The 18,487-nt window shown below is 38.5% G+C and overlaps 1 protein-coding gene across 4 annotated transcripts in view; it reads left to right on the top strand.

Annotated features, from left to right (window-relative positions):
* LOC126199090 (mucin-17-like) overlaps positions 1 to 18,487 on the top strand; it is a 63,431-nt gene that overhangs the window by 14,729 nt on the left and 30,215 nt on the right. For 2 of the 4 annotated variants that reach the window (XM_049935840.1, XM_049935839.1), the window contains 3 exons: positions 622 to 774; positions 4,317 to 4,496; positions 5,379 to 5,455. In XM_049935840.1, coding sequence (XP_049791797.1) covers positions 4,324 to 4,496; positions 5,379 to 5,455 — 250 coding nt within the window. In that variant the 5' untranslated portion in view covers positions 622 to 774; positions 4,317 to 4,323. The remainder of the gene's footprint in view (positions 1 to 621; positions 775 to 4,316; positions 4,497 to 5,378; positions 5,456 to 18,487) is intronic. The other 2 variants (XM_049935841.1, XM_049935837.1) reach the window with 1 other exon arrangement.

Below are 18,487 nucleotides of genomic sequence, written 5' to 3'. Positions count from 1 at the left end.
TTTCAACATAAAAAATGCTGCCTGCTAGCGGTACACTCAGTCTTGCAATTACAATCTTGATGTATTAACAAAACATGTACAACACTGTAAATAATTGTGTGACATAGACATTCATTGTGTTTTTGATGACCCACCTGAAAATGTCTGGCAGGAATGCAGACAAAATATCGTGTGTCTTAATAAATGTCGACTGGCTGCACTCCTAGAATGTCATTGAGTATTCAGAACACTGGAGAAAGCCTCAAGGTTCATAATTAATTCCTGTTTTAGGGCTACTGGATCCTAGTGATAATATTGATTCATAAATCATCAGTGAATGCTAGGCACTCAACCATGATGTTGCGTACAATGTATCCAATATTTATAGCTTTATATATTTTTCTCAGTCTCTGATAACTTTGTGTTAACTAAGTTAATTATTCATATTGTGTATTATTCCTTGTGACCATTGTTTGTATTAACTAAGCTCTTTATTCATATTGTGTATTATTCTACGTGACCATTGTAACATTCGTGTAGGGCCATGTAACATGTCAGTTCATTAAGTGCTTTATAACTAAGTTCACTGAATCAGTGAGAAATAATAACAACAGTATCACTGTAAATGGTACTCATTTTCAGTTCTTAACAATGGCCAGGAAACGAGGATGATGGTGATCATGTTAGGAACATGTCAGCATATGCCTAGAAGAAACCATCCTGTACTCACATTGGAATGACCCTTTCAGTTTATTAGCTCTAATACTGATACTTCCTACAACAGACTTCAGAAGAGTAAGACATTAATTATCATAGTAGAGAGTTATACTTATTTCTACAGTATATTTTTAAATTCATGATGCTTTCATAGAAGTTTGACACTCACGCTAAATAAGCTCCTCAAAATGTTTTTGACTCTCGGTTCCTTTGTGAATTATTTGTCTAAGAATAAACTTTTTAGATGCTTAGAACAATAGTACTTCGTTGGTATGAGCTCTACACTTTATATAGCAAAAAGAAGAACCCTGACAGTTGTCAGTCCTGTTGTTAGCTTTCCAATGCAAAATGCAAAAGGCTGCTGTCAGCACCAAAGCTATGTGGCTAAAAACAGTACTCATCTATACAGCTGGAACAACACTGGTACATTGCTGAAGAGATTTATACAAAATTGCAATACATGAATGGTTGTGACAGATGCGTGACACAACTGTGCCAATCCCACTGTGACTGTCAGGGCTGTTCTTTCATCTTAAGGACTATAGTGAGGAGGTGGTTTGTATGTGGTAGAGTTGTATCACATAAAAAATCTGTTCTTCGTAATTAATCTTTAAATTCTCATCAACCACTGAACTTCCATGATTTATAACCAATATATACTGCCTAACTTATGATTATTTTTAAATTATATTAGGTATAGTAAAATATGCACAATAGCAGGGGACCAACATACCATGTGACTCAGTCACGAATGGCATTAGTCTACGGCGTCTATCTGTAGCTTGAGCCGTGGTCTTAATTTACAGCAATTAGCATTGGTTTTTGTATTAATTTAGATATAATTAGGCTTTTTAGTCATGGCTGAGTTGATTACTGCTGTGACATAAAATACAAGTATTATGTCAGTAAATAATAGCAATGATTTACCAAGTATAGAGGGTGATTTTTCCACCTTGTACAAACTCTTGTGGCCTAGGGATTGATTGATGAGAGGAATAAAAAAGGTCTAATGAAATTATGTTTGGAAATGAATGGTTTCAATGCTAGAGAACATTTCTTCAATCACTCATTGCTTTAGAGACTGTGGTCTAATATGCACTGTACCATGCGGTCACAGTTACAGTGTGTGTCGAAAATGGCTTCATGTGCCTCAGTATATGCGTGTATACACCTTAGCATCTTGTGTCTCTCATGATCACATTGGCCAGGCTGCATCCGAATAATATCAGAGGCAGCTTGAATACACTGCTCCATTGTCTCCACATCTGGAATGGGCTCTGCAGACATGATTCTTTTGGACGGCCCCACTACCAGAAATCATGTGGGTTGAGAGCCAATGAACGAGCAGGCCCTGCAATTGGACTCCATCGTCTGATCCGTTGACCAGGGAAGACACAATTGAGATGCGTCCGGACATTAAAGGTTAATGGCGAAGTGGGCTGGAGCACCATCATATAGCACTCACAAAACCATTTGACTCATCAATGGCACTTCTTCCAGCAGGGGATGCAAAGTCACCCGCAAGAAACACCATTAACCTCATCCTGTTAGGTGATGTGGAAGGGAGACTGGTCCCAAAATGCAGTCATCAGTTATCCTGGCCCACACATTCCTGCTGCATCATTGCTGATGATTTGCTGTCACCATACTGTGGGGGCTCTGCATACTATCCCACAGATGACTGTTTTGTAAGTTGAAGATAACACTCCGCGTAAAGGTGGCCTATCTGTGAGTAGGTTGGATGACACAAATATCAGAATCCTAGCTGCCTGGTGAAGGAAACAGTGACAAAACTGCTCCCAAGTTGGAAAGTCTGTAGCTAGTAAGCCCTACACACACCGTAAATGATAAGGGTAGTAACAATTGTCATGGGGAATGTTCCGCACGGTCACCTGGCTTACCCTGTACTGACGGACCAGCTGCCCGTTACTGACACAGCGGTCGCCTTCACAATGTAATCACATTTCCCTCCAAGTCTGGTGTCCAAACGTTTAGGGTATGTCCTTCATGATTTCTTGAAATGACCCTGTCTCAGACCAATGGCGAAACACTGTTGCAAACATTGAGTGCTGTGCTTGTTGTTGGCAGGGATAGGTCTCCTGACACAACCTCGCTGCCTGTTGCCACTTGCCTTTTCATAAGTAAATACCATGTTGGCAAGTTCTCGATTCGAATACAGAACCATTGTGTACAACGCTGTATCACATCCACTATAAGGTGAGTCAGCAAGAGATGTGAATCAGACACATTACCAATGACTGGCAGGAGAAGGGGTTAGGGCATGACATATGAGGAACAGTACCACCCTCTAGGAGCAAACCACGCATACTGTAACTGTGGCTAGCAAGGAAACCACACGTTTCCGGATGTAAGTTCACTATACCTTTTTTGTTCCTTATCCTCTCATTGATAAATCTCTAGAGTTTGTATACGGTGGAAAAAATTATGCTGTATAAATGTAGAGTATACATCGACTTTCTAGTTGCCAGAGTAGAAAACAGCTGGAGCATGTGGCATGCAGCAGAAATCATACTGGTGTCGTCACAAAGTATTTCTTTCTCTTCATGTGCATGATGCATCGTTTGCCTACCTTGCAACTTCAGTAGTGCACTTTGTGCATAGTTATTCCGAGTATCACAGCTACAGTTTTTATCTTGTCACTAAATGGTCCATAATTTGCGAAAGGTTATATAGTGCCCTATATAATGAACTAGGATTGATCTAATATCTTATATGCTTTTAAACATCTGGGAAGCTTTGGATGGTCTCTTTGCTGTTTCTCTATACCTAACAGCTTTGCGCGCATGAGGTTTCATTTGCACTTCCATTTAACTGAAGCAGTGGGTATTGAAATATGTCAACATTTTTTACTCTTAAGTGACATTGTTAGATCAGATCTCATCACTTGTATAATTTATCCATTTATTTTCTTATGTCTAAATGTTTTACTGATGTTATTAACTACCTTTTAATTTTTTTGGTTGATAAAACCACATTGAAACAGGTAGCATTATATGAGGAATGCAAGTCCAAATCTGAGCAATGATATAAAACTTCTTTTTATGTGGCTTCTTTCTATGTAATGTCTCCACTATACTTAACTCATTGTAGTGTGTCTGTTTGAACCTGGATTTTTCATTATTGTTTTTGTCATGTGAATATGACCTGATGTGTCTAAATCTTTTCTTATTTTTACTATCACAATATGTCACTGTTGTGCTGTTATTCAAATTGTAAAGAATTTAGTATTTTCTTTAGAAACACTATAAAATGTTCTATTACCCTCTGTATACTTTGAAGCTATCTGAAGACTATGTTGTATATCCATTTGCCTAATTTGTCAGTATCATGTTTTCTCAAAGGTCTCTATCTTATTTCTGTTTTGGTACATTGAAAATTACTTTTCACGTATTAGATATTACATTTTTATGGTGCTGTTGAAATGTATTGTATGTGGAAAAATAAATATATCTCTATTAGAGCTACATTTCTGTAACCACACTTTGAAATACAGCAGTTGTTAGAGAGTAAACTTATAAGTAATGGCTTTATCATAAAATACATTTGAAATAATGTTCTAAAAATGTGTTACTGTTACCATTTTTTCCTTTTGTATATAGGGTGGGCATGTGTGAGCAAACAGAGGTACAGTACTTAGAAGGTGATGTTGTGTGGGTGAAATTGGGTTCATGTTGGTGGCCTGGTGAGGTACAGGATATTACAAAGCTACCAGAAGAGGTGCGAGAAGATTTGCGGAGAGATCTTATTGCAGCTGTCAAATTCTTTGATGAAGATAAATAGTAAGTTTTGATTGGCATGGTTAATAAATTTTAAATAATCTTTCGTATACCAATATGTTTTAATCTTGGACCTTTTTGTTGTGTAAATTCGCCAAAACCTAATTAATGTCTTTATGTTTCTTGTCCTTTCTTTAATAACTATTCAGGATAAAGTAATAAAAAGGTCTAGTCCAGCAGAGATGAAAGAGCAATAACTGTTAAGTTCTCCTGATACCCAAAAAAATAAAGTTGCCCATTCTGTCTTAATCAGTTTGTCCTTCTGGACCTTCTAGCACCCTTTTCATTATAAGTAGACAGTTAATATATTTTCACTTGATTAAATTGAATAGGTGTAACTAGTTGTCATGCGTTGATTACCAGTGAAAATGTGCTGATCACGAGCTAAAACTGTGGGCTGCCACTGAGAATTGGTTGCTTTCAGTTTCTGTGTTCTTTCTTTTCAACCTCTAACCCTCTTCACAGTTTACTGAAAGGACTGACCTTATGACTGTGTCTGTTTTTAATTGTATAAAGTGACTATGTTTCACAAAAATTAACCATTCTAACCTAGTCCACCATTTTTTATTGCATGTACTGATGATAATTTCGTTTACGTTATGTGAATGATTTCTCCTCACTTAATTAGTCGAAATTGTGTACAAGTAGAGAACTGCTATTTGTCTTTGTTAACCACTTTGATATATGTTTTTAATGTCTCCTTGTGATGGACCGATGACCGTAGCAGTCTGGTCCCTTTAATCCCACAAACCACATCTCCTTGTGATGTCACTATTCAAATATTTCATTTACCACAATTGATCTTAACCCTATACCATTTCTTCAAAACCACCTTGTTAATCCATCAGACAATGCTGTAATTTTTGTTGCTTATTTTCATTCCAGTGAATATGTACATAAATTGGATCACATTTGCATGTACAACTGCAGGCGGAAAATGGAGTTTATCAAGAGAGGTTTGGGTAAGTGGTATATATTTAAAAAAATGTAGCATATCAGTATTTCCATGTTTACCTATGAAGTGTTGTAATTTTCCTTAGGAGTACTATTACTTGTCAACCACAGAGTGAATAATATTAATATGCTAGAATTTCTTAGGAATACATTTTGCAACACACACTGTTGTATGCGATTCTGTTGAACAAAATCATCCCAAATGCTTGCATTTTTTCCCAATTTATTTTCAGTTACAGCTTCATGACTTTCCAACTGAATATAGTTGCATTACCTTTTAGCACTTAGAATTTGAGTGTGGTATCTGAAACTGCTTTGGTAAAGGTGTGCATAGAACTTGTGACTTTATACAACAGACATAGGTACATAGGTGTTTTTGTCACATAATTTCAAAAATCCAGTTTAATGTTGACTGTACAACCTTTAATAGCAAAAGTAAAATGTGATGTGGCGCATTACCTGTAACAGTAGTTTATCAGATTTGGTATATAATTGTCCACATTGTAATTGTCAAGCACATATCCTGAAATTAAGTTAGAATACAGTGAAATGGCATTTGGAATACTTTTCAATTGTCATTTCTCTGATGCTTATCATTGCAAGATTTGATCTTTAGTATAACCCATTTCTTACCTCATTTCATCAGTCACATTGCTTTAGTTTCCCCACAATTTGCTCAGCAAACTGCATGTCAGATACAAAACAGTGTTTTGGAAATTTTAGAGATTTCCCAGTCTTAAATCTTGTTGAAAAGAGGAAATGAGGAAATAGGTACTTGGCACATCTGTATTGCTGTATTGTAAATGTACAACTGCTATTAAACAATGGAAAATCCAGGATGGAATAATGACAGTATTACAAAACCAATAGATTGTTACTCACCATATAGCAGAGATGTTGAATTGCGGACAGGCACAACAAAAAGACTATTAGACAGATTAGTTTTGGCCAAAGGATTTCTTCCATGTGTGCGCGAGCACACACACACACGACCACTGGCTGGCAGAGGCCAGTCTGTGAGTTCTGTTTGTGTGTGTGTGTGTGTGTGTGTGTGTGTGTGTGTGTGTGTGTGTGTGAGAGAGAGAGAGAGAGAGAGAGAGAGAGAGAGAGAGTTTAATTCTAAAGAAGGCCTTTGCCCGAAAGCTAACTTGTTTAACAGTATTTTTATTTTGCCTGTCTGCAACTACCATTAATCTTTTACAAATGTGCCTTTGACACTGTTGTGTGTTCTGCATGGCTGATATGCACACACTCTTCTAATTCAGCATATCTTATAACTTTATTGGAGGTTTGTGAGAAGTAGTCATAAAGTTTTAGGTATCACCTTGAAAAAAGAAAGTTACATAGTTAATTTTCAGATACCTATCTACAGCCTTGGTACACATTGAAATCACCATGCTACAGTAATGGAACAAGCCATTAAAGGAGCCACAAAATGACGCAGCCCATTGATAAAGTGGGGTGTCATGTAGTAATCCATTTTTGGCAGTTGCAGAAATGTTACAATAGTTTCAGGCCAATTCATGCTACTTGTTTAGCAGTCTAGATTGGCCTGACACAACTGCAACATTTTCACTACTGCTGAAAATAAATGACTGCCTGATACTCCACTTCATCAATGGGCTGCACTATTTTGTGGCTCCTCTAGTGGCTTGCTCTGGTACTGTGGCATGAGGATTTTGCACGTGCGTCCATGCGTGTGTTTGTGTGTGTGTGTGTATGTGTGTGTGTGTGTGTGTGTGTGTGTGTGTGCACTTACCTACAAACAAAATAATAATGACATAAGTTTGTTTATTTGAGGTGATAGTTAAAACTCTGATTTTCCTTCTTAAAGCATTAACAGTAATTTTTTTTTTCCTGTCTCACTGTGTGTTGGAAAAGTATGGCATGATAAAAGGAAAGCAACAATAGGACTTTTCTGGTAAAAAGTTTATGATATATTATTGAAGCCTTGATGATAATTTTTTCACACTCATTTCCTTGAAAGGAATAGCTATGAGTTTCACTGTATGTATTGATTATTTGGTGGGATAGTTATAAAACTTGTGTGAATTTTCTGGTTTTTATGGTCATCGTATGTAGTCAGTGCTTATAATTGTTGCATCTAGGGAACACTCTATGCAGATGCACATTTAATTTTAACACTCACATTGGCAATCCTTTCATACCCTCACAGTCAGCAGTTTCAGTAACCATTCCAAATACACTGTTGGTTGGTGGACCCCTCTGATTCTTCCATGCCTTGTAAGGGTTGAGTTCCACATATCCGTGTTCATGGTTTCTAATGCTATATATGTTCTGTTGTTGTCACCTTGAACTTTTCTTAGCCCTTAGAAGCCTGCAAAGAATTTCCTTGGTCCATTCATCTGCCCATCTCCATTTCATATGCAAAATATGTATAATTACATCATCATGCAAGGAACAGCATTTGCACGAATTTTGTCGTGACTTGCAGTGTGATGTTCTGTGTGCTCGGAAAACACACTGAGATATGCAGCAGTGACACACATTTGTTCCCAGCATGAACTGGTTGCTGAAAGATCACATGCATGGTATGGAAGCAATGTTTTGGTAAAGCCCAGTTAGAAAATCTGCAGTGTTTGCCAATCAGATGAAAACAATATTGAAATTATCTCTGTGTAATTAAGTAGCGGTGTAGTTACCTCAGTTTATAAACCTCCTGCAACAAAATTTTCCTTTGTTCCACACCAGAAACTTTCCTAAAGGTAAAGCCGCCTCTGTGATAGGTGACTTCAACAGCCACAGTCATATTTGGGCTTATGCACGCGACGACAAAAGTAAAGTAGTTGTTCAGTCATGGGCTGAAACTTTTCAACTTACCCTCATCCACAATAGCAAACTTCCTCCTTCTTTTAGCTGTGAAAGATGGGGATGAGGTTGTAACCCAGACCTTCTTTTTGTTAATGAAATTTTTGCACATAGATGTTCCAAAGCTATATGTCCAAAATAAAATTTTGCCATCGCTAAGACCCCAGGAAGTCTGTTATAAGTGGAGATGCTTCTTCAAGAAGGCTGACTGGGTGAAATTGTCTGATATACTGGATGAGAAAATTCTGAGCATTGTTCTAATTCCTGAAGAGTACAACAATTTTCTTGGCCGTGTCCAGGCTTCTTTAAGGGTGTCATTTCAGAGGATCTGCAGAACTTTCACACAAAGTGTACTTTCCTTCATATCTGTGGCTAAGATAGTTGAGTGGTTTCAGTTAATAGCAGATTGTGACATGAGTAAGAGCAATCAGAAGGCCTAGAAACTATTATGCCACCTCGGTAATGATAACACCGAAGCTAGCAAGCATGCTGATATGATTGCCCATCAGCTGCTAGTAAATGGAAAACTAACTCAATACAGAAAGATAAGTAAGAACCAATAACACAGCAGTATGGCCAAGAAAGTAACATCTTGTCTCCACCATGTACTGAAGCTGAGTAAGTGCAAATTGGGTAAAGTAGCTGGATTATATGACATATGAGTAGAGAAAATTAAGAACTTTGATCCTGTTAAAATGTGTTGGGTGCTAGATGTAACAAATAATTGTTTCCAGAATTGCAATAACCTCAAAGTCTGGTGGAAGGTTTGAGTTACTACTATCCCTAAATCGCACAAAGATCGCCTGGATCCTAAAAGCTAAAGACCTATTTCCCTGCTCTGTCACCTGTACAATGTCCTGGAAAGGCTCGTTTTTCAGAGACTGCAAGCAAGCTGACTTCAGAGAAAGAAAAAGCTATGCATCACAGATATTAGACTTGAAATAGCACATTGAGGATGTCTTCGAGAAATGGCTTGTCACTGGCACTGTATACATTGATCTCACTGCAGCGTATGACACAGTCAGTCATCAATTTATTTTCACAAATGTGTATGACATCACCAAAAACTTCAATATCAGAAACCTTCTCCAGAAACTGAGGTCCTTTGTGGGATTTCAAGGGCATAGAAGCAGATGGAGAACACAGAAGTTCACTGGTCATTCAGAGTTGTGAACAACATGGAAGGCTCTCAACAGACTACGCTGTAGTAGTATCAAGAGATGCAAGACCAACTTGCAGTAATGGAAGTGGGGCATTTTTTTAGAATCAAGTTTTTGCAATTGTGGTGCTGTGCAGGCTAATAACCATCTACTGCAATGTTCTTCATCTCTAGGCAAATGCACCTTGAGAGACCTGATGATGAGGTCAATCAATGTACAAACTAATGTCAATAATCAATTTTCTTTCATTGATTATATACTTTATATTTCTGATGCAATAATAAATAAAATAATTATGTATTTCATTCCAGTCTCTTAACTGTTGTATTTGTGTGATTTCCTATCTCTCCTCGTAACTCCTTCATGCATCTCTCCATTGCTCATTGAGAAGCTCACTGTTTGTCAACTTTTTTTGCATTAAAAGTTAGTGTCTCACTGCCATAAGTCAAAATGGATGCTATAATGATTGTGAATTTTCCAGTTTGGATGCATTAGAGACATACTTCTGAAAACCATGTTTAACAAAAATACTAGAGTCCATTTTACTCTTTGTTTTGTTTCTTTCATTGTAGGAAGCATCAGAAGTCGATAATATAAGTATCACACATAAAAAATCTACTAAATGATGCAACAAATATATTAAATGATTGAGACTTTTGATTTATACAGCTATTTTAATTAAGTGTTGTACTTCACCTACTTATGATTGACTGTGTGCAATAACTTTTCACAATCGTTCAGAATTTTATTAAGACTAACATGTTATTCTGCCTTATTTTCCACCACTATTGCAATTTACTCCACAGCTCATTATCAAACAGTATGCTAGGAACTGATGTACAGATCATACAAATTGTACGAGTAGAAAACATTTTTTTGTATTACATCTTATAATTCATCATTGATGTATTTTTTTAAATGTATATGCTGTACTGTATCACATGTAAATGAGAACGGAACACCCGCCACAATGGGACCATGCAATGGTTACATTCAAAAGTAATCACCACATGCCTTGAGACATGTATTCCAGCGGGAGACAAGACGACCAATTCCTGTTTCATAGAACATAGTCTGCTGCCAGCAGATCCACAGTTGCACTCACTATTGCACTTTCTCATCCTACTGAAACAGATGTCCATGCATGTCTGTCTTTGGCACCAAATATGTGAAAATCACAGAGAGAAAGATAAGGGCTGTATGGAGGATGTTGCAGTGTTTCCCAAACCAAATCTCTGAAGTGTAGCCTTCATCTGATTTGAGGTGTTGGGGGTGGGTGTTGTGCAATAAGATGATTCCATCCAACAGCATTGCGAAGGCCTGAGGACAAACGGCAAAACCAGCAGTGGAAACATCCTATGTTTCTTCCATCAAAGAAATCCCAAGCTGTTCACACAAGTTCCGATAAGGCCATGATGACCCTCTTCTTTGATTGTAGATCACCTCTGCTCGTCGAGTTTCTCGAGTGCGGAACCCCAATCAATGCGCAGTGCTATGAAGACACTACAAAAACTGTGACATGCCATAAAGTCAAAATTCCCAGGAATGCTGTTGGATGGAGTTATCCTGTTGTGTGATAATGCCTGCCCTCGCACCGGTTTAAAATCTAATAGTTTCTGAGGAATTAGAGAATTAGTGTTTTTGATCCATTGCAGATATATTTGATGAGGAAAGTTCTTGCTAACTGCTGTGGTGGTCAAACAGTGCAAGATCTGCATTCTGATCAGTCAACTCTGTAAATGCTGGTTCAATTCATTTTCTTACAAATTTTTTCCTCTTTTTTTCCAAAAATATGACCATAACGATGTAAACGTTTTCGTAAAAGCTATTTTCAAGTGGCCCCAAGTACAACATTAAAGCCCGGTGATGTTGGCAGATCACATGAGCTGGCCTCTTATGATTGCACAAAGAGAGATGCTTCATGTGTTTATTTGTTCTGACTTCTGCTGGCTCCAGAGCCAGGTGGCATGTCTTGGTCCAACAGGTAAGCTAAGGAAATGCAGTATATGTATTTTTCTGGTTAGTTTCACTTCGCAAGACCTCTGTGTCGAGGATGTGATCATGAAACATGAACCAAGCTCATGCACATGCTACTGTCATGTACCAATATGTATGTGAGCTTGCTAGAGGAACCATTCTTCACCAAAAGCTGGACCCAGTGCCAGTATATTCCGATCTCTTTTCTCTAGTTTTTCAATATTTTTTATTAAGAGCGCTAGCTATCATTTAACTGTGATGCTAACCTTTTATTAAACCTGAAACTACTTCTCCTACATTATATACTTCCAGCTTTTTTGAATGTGTAGTTTTTCTTTAAGTACAACAAGCAAGCAATATAAAGCAATATAAAGATTTAGCAAAGTCAAATTAGTTTTTATTTATCATTCTAGTCCACTAGTCTGCTTTCAGTAATTAAAATCTTACAACCCAAAAACATATTTATAAATTGTTCCAATTTTTTCAAGCAGCATAGCTTTTTACGTGACACACTTTGATACAAGGCTCTTTGATCATCACATCAGAAAAGAACACAATGTTTCAGTGAACATTTTATGAGATCAAAATTAGAAATACTCACTTGAACTTTGATGCATTTCTTCTTGCACAAAGTTGTGGTCATCATCTGAATCATCAATAGTGTCACCCTCATTGTCATTGTCAATAAAATGTTGTCCCAATTCACACAAAATTTCATCATCCATAAGATAATATGAAGCCATGATTTTGGTTTTTTTACTTACTGGACAAATAGCTACCATCCTCCAGCAGCTTCACTTTATATAATAAATGGCTTCTTTAGAGAAACATGCCTGTTGCAACACAATGAAGACTGATCAACCACATCAATGTACATGATTTTTTATTTGAAACTGGGAGCAACTGTACCCTGTCAAATAACTGGCACAGCAATTACCAGAATTTTCACATCCCGACAGTTGATGGGATTGTCGGTCAAAGTGTTAACATCTTTCCTCCTATCAATTTCACTTGGAATGAGTGAAGTTATACTGGGGTTAAGGAAGTGAGCTCACATTTGGTAGTACCGTCGCACCCTCCCCTGTAAACCACTTAATGTAAATGCTGGAATGGTTTCTTTAAAGAGAACATGTCCAACTTTGTTGCCCAACCTTTCACAGTCTTAAATTGTGCTGTGTCTTGAATGTCTCCATTTCGTGTGGTTATCTTCTGCTTGATAACCTTCTTTTCCAGAATTAACCCTCACCTCTCCAACACCTACGTAGAAAGCTCTGTCCTTATCTGACGTACAGACCACTGACAGTACCTCTGTTCTTAACTGCTGTCTCTTCTACACAAATGTCTCCCATAGAGCATCTAAGATGCCCATAAATATGATGATTTCAAACCCAGTTATATATAACATTTCAACAATCATTAACTCCGCATGTTACTTTTCATTTCATTGACGTAGATGCGCTAACCACAATGTTATTTCTGAACTAAATTTGGGAGTGACAAGAAAGAAGTCAGTACTGATTAGTGAAATTTGATTTGCTTCAATTCTGTTACTTTTGCTGGTCACCCTGTCGAGAATCTTGTAAGAGTGCATATAGACCCTCAGCCACACAAGAGTGGGAGGGGGTATGGGAACAGGGGATGGAAAAAAATAGAATGTGCAGCAGAACTAAAAGACATTGTGATTTGCTAACAAATAAAAGTGTATAATAGAAGTTAGTGGAACAACTTGTCTATTGATGTCGAAATTCAGTCTAACTTTGAACATACCAGGATGTGTGTGAGTGGCCTAGGTGAAGTCATCAGGTCATTCACTGCATTTACTGGCCACCTTCCACCAGACTTTTCCTGTGAAATGACTACTATTATGCAGTAACAAGTGCTGGTAGATTCACAAACAAGGTTTTTTTATCCCAATTACAAATCGGTTTAACTTCTGATTGACAAATTCATACAACCAATGACAATAACGGCCTCTCATTATGATTCAGAGTCAAATTTGGTTTTGTGTTATACATAATTACCAAATACCATGATCACAGATCTTTACCATGGGTGGAACTCCATGGCAGTACCACACTGTTGTATAGACTCTTGAGCCCCAGCCTGCTCCGACGTGATGAGCAGCCATCTGCCCCCCCCCCCCCCCCCAAGAATATCTCCAGAATAAATCACTTCAGTCCAAACAGAACCTAATATTCTTGTACCTGTAATTATTGTGACTTAAACATAATTTTGCACAATTCAGTTCTCAGCTTTATATATATTTCTTTAAAAAAAAAGCGCACACACACACACACACACACACACACACACACACACACACACACACACACACGCACACGATCTCGCAATCTCAATTCAACAGTAAGGGTGCATATCAGTTGCTCTCATTGACTGCCATGAACATTTGCACCATTACGAGACAAATGGAAAAAGACTGCTAGATATTAGTAGCTATCAGACTAAATCCTTCATCACATGTGGACCAAAAAAAAAAAAAAGAAGGAAAAAAAAACACACACATTCACATATGCATAACTTACACACGACCACTGTCGTTTGTGGACGCTAAGGGCTGACTCCATGTGTGGTGAGCAAGTTGTTTACTGGACTGGGTGGTGGTGTAGAGGAGGGATGGCAAGGTGAAGACACTAGTGTTTCCTTTGAGAGTATGCAAGTATATGGTGGGGACAGGATAGTGGGCTACAAGTTGCAGCATCGAGAGATTGTGCTGAGAGGGAGGGGAGAAGAGTGTGTACCACCCAGCAGTGGAGCAACTGAGTCTTCTTCTTTGGCCAGGTTTCAACTACCTCTCATCGTGCCCGGAAATGAGAAATCTATTGTGTGGTTGAAACATGAACAATGTCTCCAGTATCATTTTCATGTGCAGCGGAAGAACAGTGAGAAGCTTGTAGTGTTTTGTTCCGCTGTGTTCTATGTGAAGTCAGGAGGATGGGTAATATTGTCCAATCTCTTTGTTTGGCATCAATGTACAATGAGAGCACAACATTGTATTGAGGCATTCTTTGAGGTCATTCTTCTGTGGATGGTAGGCAGTTCTCATCCTGTCAGTGATATCACACTGTGAAAGTACCTCTGAAACTAGTCCCCGAGCAGAGATCATGAAAGGGGTGCTGTGTGCTTCAGAATGATGTCTTCTGCAAGATACTTTGCAATTTCTTTGGTCCTTTGCCAGTTGGCACAGATTTGGTGACAGTGTAGTGGGTGAGGCAGTCCATGCAAACTGTTATCCATTGATTCCTGTTTGTTAACTTTGGTAATCTCTCCAAAATGCCAGATTCAATTCAGTGGAATTGCACTGCTACAGGTGGAATAGGTACCAGATACCCAGAAGGTGACATCTAATTCAATCATTGACATTCATTGCAGTGGTTCACGTAGTGTCTAATGGATTCGTAGTGCCCTGGCCAGTGATACCTGCATCTCATTCTGTTTATAGTTCTCATGAATCCCAGGTGACGGAGATTCCTCCATGCTGCAGTGTTCCATCAAAGAATTCCTTAAAAGACAGTTAACATCCTTTGTGTTTGTATCCGCTTTTGTATACCATCATGACTTTGTACTCTCTGAAGCCTAAGTGCCCACCTCTGCAGTTGACCTGACGGATCCTGCAGGCTTGTCAGTCAGCTAGAGAATAGAGTCCATCACAGTGGTGAATGATTTGCTGAATAAATATGGGCAGAACTTGATCATGACTCAAACAGATGCAAGACATTCTCTATCATAACTCTTTTTCAACACCTTCCTGAATTCGCTCTAGGACTGCACCTATCCCATAACTGCTAGTGTCAGTGCAAACTTCTCTCTCTGCTCTCTTGTTATACAATGCTAGTGCTGGAAAAGATGTTAGAGCCTCCTTAAAGATGAGGGGAAAAAACCTTCCTTGCACCTAATACCAGGAAAATTTTTCATCGCCATGCAGTGATTCTTGCAAGGGATGTGTCTGGTAAAGATGTCCTTTATGAATTTCCTGTAATACGAGCACATTCTAAGAAAACATCTTACATCATGAACATGCCAAGGAGTTGGGAAATCTGTGACAGCTTTTATTTTCTCTGGATCAAGATGAACTCGGTTACAATTCACTAGATACTCCAAAATTTTTGTTTCTTGGGTGGTGAAGAGTCACTTTTCTAGGCTCAGGTGGAGGCATAGTAGTGGTCTTCAGTCCTGAGACTGGTTTGATGCAGCTCTCCATGCTACTCTATCCTGTGCAAGCTTCTTCATCTCCCAGTACCTACTGCAACCTACATCCTTCTGAATCTGCTTAGTGTATTGATCTCTTGGTCTCCCTCTACGATTTTTACCTTCCACGCTGCCCTCCAATGCTAAATTTGTGATCCCTTGATGCCTCAAAACATGTCCTACCAACCGATCCCTTCTTCTAGTCAAGTTGTGCCACAAACTTCTCTTCTCCCCAATCCTATTCAATACCTCCTCATTAGTTACGTGATCTACCCACCTTATCTTCAGCATTCTTCTGTAGCACCACATTTCGAAAGCTTCTATTCTCTTCTTGTCCAAACTGGTTATCGTCCATGTTTCACTTCCATACATGGCTACACTCCATACAAATACTTTCAGAAACGACTTCCTGACACTTAAATCTATACTCGATGTTAACAAATTTCTCTTCTTCAGAAACGCTTTCCTTGCCATTGCCAACCTACATTTTATATCCTCTCTACTTCGACCATCATCAGTTATTTTACTCCCTAAATAGCAAAACTCCTTTACTACTTTAAGTGTCTCATTTCCTAATCTAATCCCCTCAGCATCACCCGATTTAATTTGACTACATTCCGTTATCCTCGTTTTCTTTTTGTTGATGTTCATTTTATATCCTCCTTTCAAGACACTGTCCATTCCGTTCAACTGCTCTTCCAAGTCCTTTGCTGTCTCTGACAGAATTACAATGTCATCGGCGAACCTCAAAGTTTTTACTTCTTCTCCATGAATTTTAATACCTACTCCGAATTTTTCTTTTGTTTCCTTTACTGCTTGCTCAATATACAGATTGAATAACATCGGGGAGAGGCTACAACCCTGTCTCACTCCTTTCCCAACCACTGCTTCCCTTTCATGCCCCTCGACTCTTATAACTGCCGTCTGGTTTCTGTACAAATTGTAAATAGCCTTTCGCTCCCTGTATTTTACCCCTGCCACCTTCAGAATTTGAAAGAGAGTATTCCAGTTAACGTTGTCAAAAGCTTTCTCTAAGTCTACAAATGCTAGAAACGTAGGTTTGCCTTTTCTTAATCTTTCTTCTAAGATAAGTCGTACGGTTAGTATTGCCTCACGTGTTCCAACATTTCTACGGAATCCAAACTGATCTTCCCCGAGGTCCGCTTCTACCAGTTTTTCCATTCGTCTGTAAAGAATTCGCGTTAGTATTTTGCAGCTGTGACTTATTAAACTGATAGTTCGGTAATTTTCACATCTGTCAACACCTGCTTTCTTTGGTATTGGAATTATTATATTCTTCTTGAAGTCTGTGGGTATTTCGCCTGTCTCATACATCTTGCTCACCAGATGGTAGAGTTTTGTCATGACTGGCTCTCCCAAGGCCATCAGTAGTTCTAATGGAATGTTGTCTACTCCCGGGGCCTTGTTTCGACTCAGGTCTTTCAGTGCTCTGTCAAACTCTTCACGCAGTATCTTATCTCCTATTTCATCTTCATCTACATCCTCTTCCATTTCCATAATACTGTCCTCAAGTACATCGCCCTTGTATAAACCCTCTATATACTCCTTCCACCTTTCTGCCTTCCCTTCTTTGCTTAGAACTGGGTTGCCATCTGAGCTCTTGATATTCATACAAGTGGTTCTCTTCTCTCCAAAGGTCTCTTTAATTTTCCTGTAGGCAGTATCTATCTTACCCCTAGTGAGACAAGCCTCTACATCCTTACATTTGTCCTCTAGCCATCCCTGCTTAGCCATTTTGCACTTTCTGTCGATCTCATTTTTGAGACGTTTGTATTCCCTTTTGCCTGCTTCATTTACTGCATTTTTATATTTTCTCCTTTCATCAATTAAATTCAATATTTCTTCTGTTACCCAAGGATTTCTATTAGCCCTCGTCTTTTTACCTACTTGATCCTCTGCTGCCTTCACTACTTCATCCCTCAGAGCTACCCATTCTTCTTCTACTGTATTTCTTTCCCCCATTCCTGTCAATTGTTCCCTTATGCTCTCCCTGAAACTCTCTACAACCTCTGGTTCTTTCAGTTTATCCAGGTCCCATCTCCTTAAATTCCCACCTTTTTGCAGTTTCTTCAGTTTCAATCTGCAGTTCATAACCAATAGATTGTGGTCAGAATCCACATCTGCCCCTGGAAATGTCTTACAATTTAAAACCTGGTTCCTAAATCTCTGTCTTACCATTATATAATCTATCTGATACCTATTAGTATCTCCAGGATTCTTCCACGTATACAACCTTCTATCATGATTCTTGAACCAAGTGTTAGCTATGATTAAGTTATGCTCTGTGCAAAATTCTACAAGGCGGCTTCCTCTTTCATTTCTTCCCCCCAATCCATATTCACCTACTATGTTTCCTTCTCTCCCTTTTCCTACAGACGAATTCCAGTCACCCATGACTATTAAATTTTCGTCTCCCTTCACTACCTGAATAATTTCTTTTATCTCGTCATACATTTCATCAATTTCTTCATCATCTGCAGAGCTAGTTGGCATATAAACTTGTACTACTGTAGTAGGCATGGGCTTTGTGTCTATCTTGGCCACAATAATGCGTTCACTATGCTGTTTGTAGTAGCTAACCCGCACTCCTATTTTTTTATTCATTATTAAACCTACTCCTGCATTACCCCTACTTGATTTTGTATTTATAACCCTGTAATCACCTGACCAAAAGTCTTGTTCCTCCTGCCACCGAACTTCACTAATTCCCACTATATCTAACTTTAACCTATCTATTTCCCTTTTTAAATTTTCTAACCTACCTGCCCGATTAAGGGATCTGACATTCCACGCTCCGATCCGTAGAATGCCAGTTTTCTTTCTCCTGATAACGACGTCCTCTTGAGT

Source organism: Schistocerca nitens, chromosome 8, assembly GCF_023898315.1.
Source record: "Schistocerca nitens isolate TAMUIC-IGC-003100 chromosome 8, iqSchNite1.1, whole genome shotgun sequence".
NCBI lineage: Eukaryota > Metazoa > Arthropoda > Insecta > Orthoptera > Acrididae > Schistocerca > Schistocerca nitens.
The sequence above is the reverse complement of the archived record's forward strand: the minus strand, read 5'-3'. Positions and strand labels throughout refer to the sequence as shown.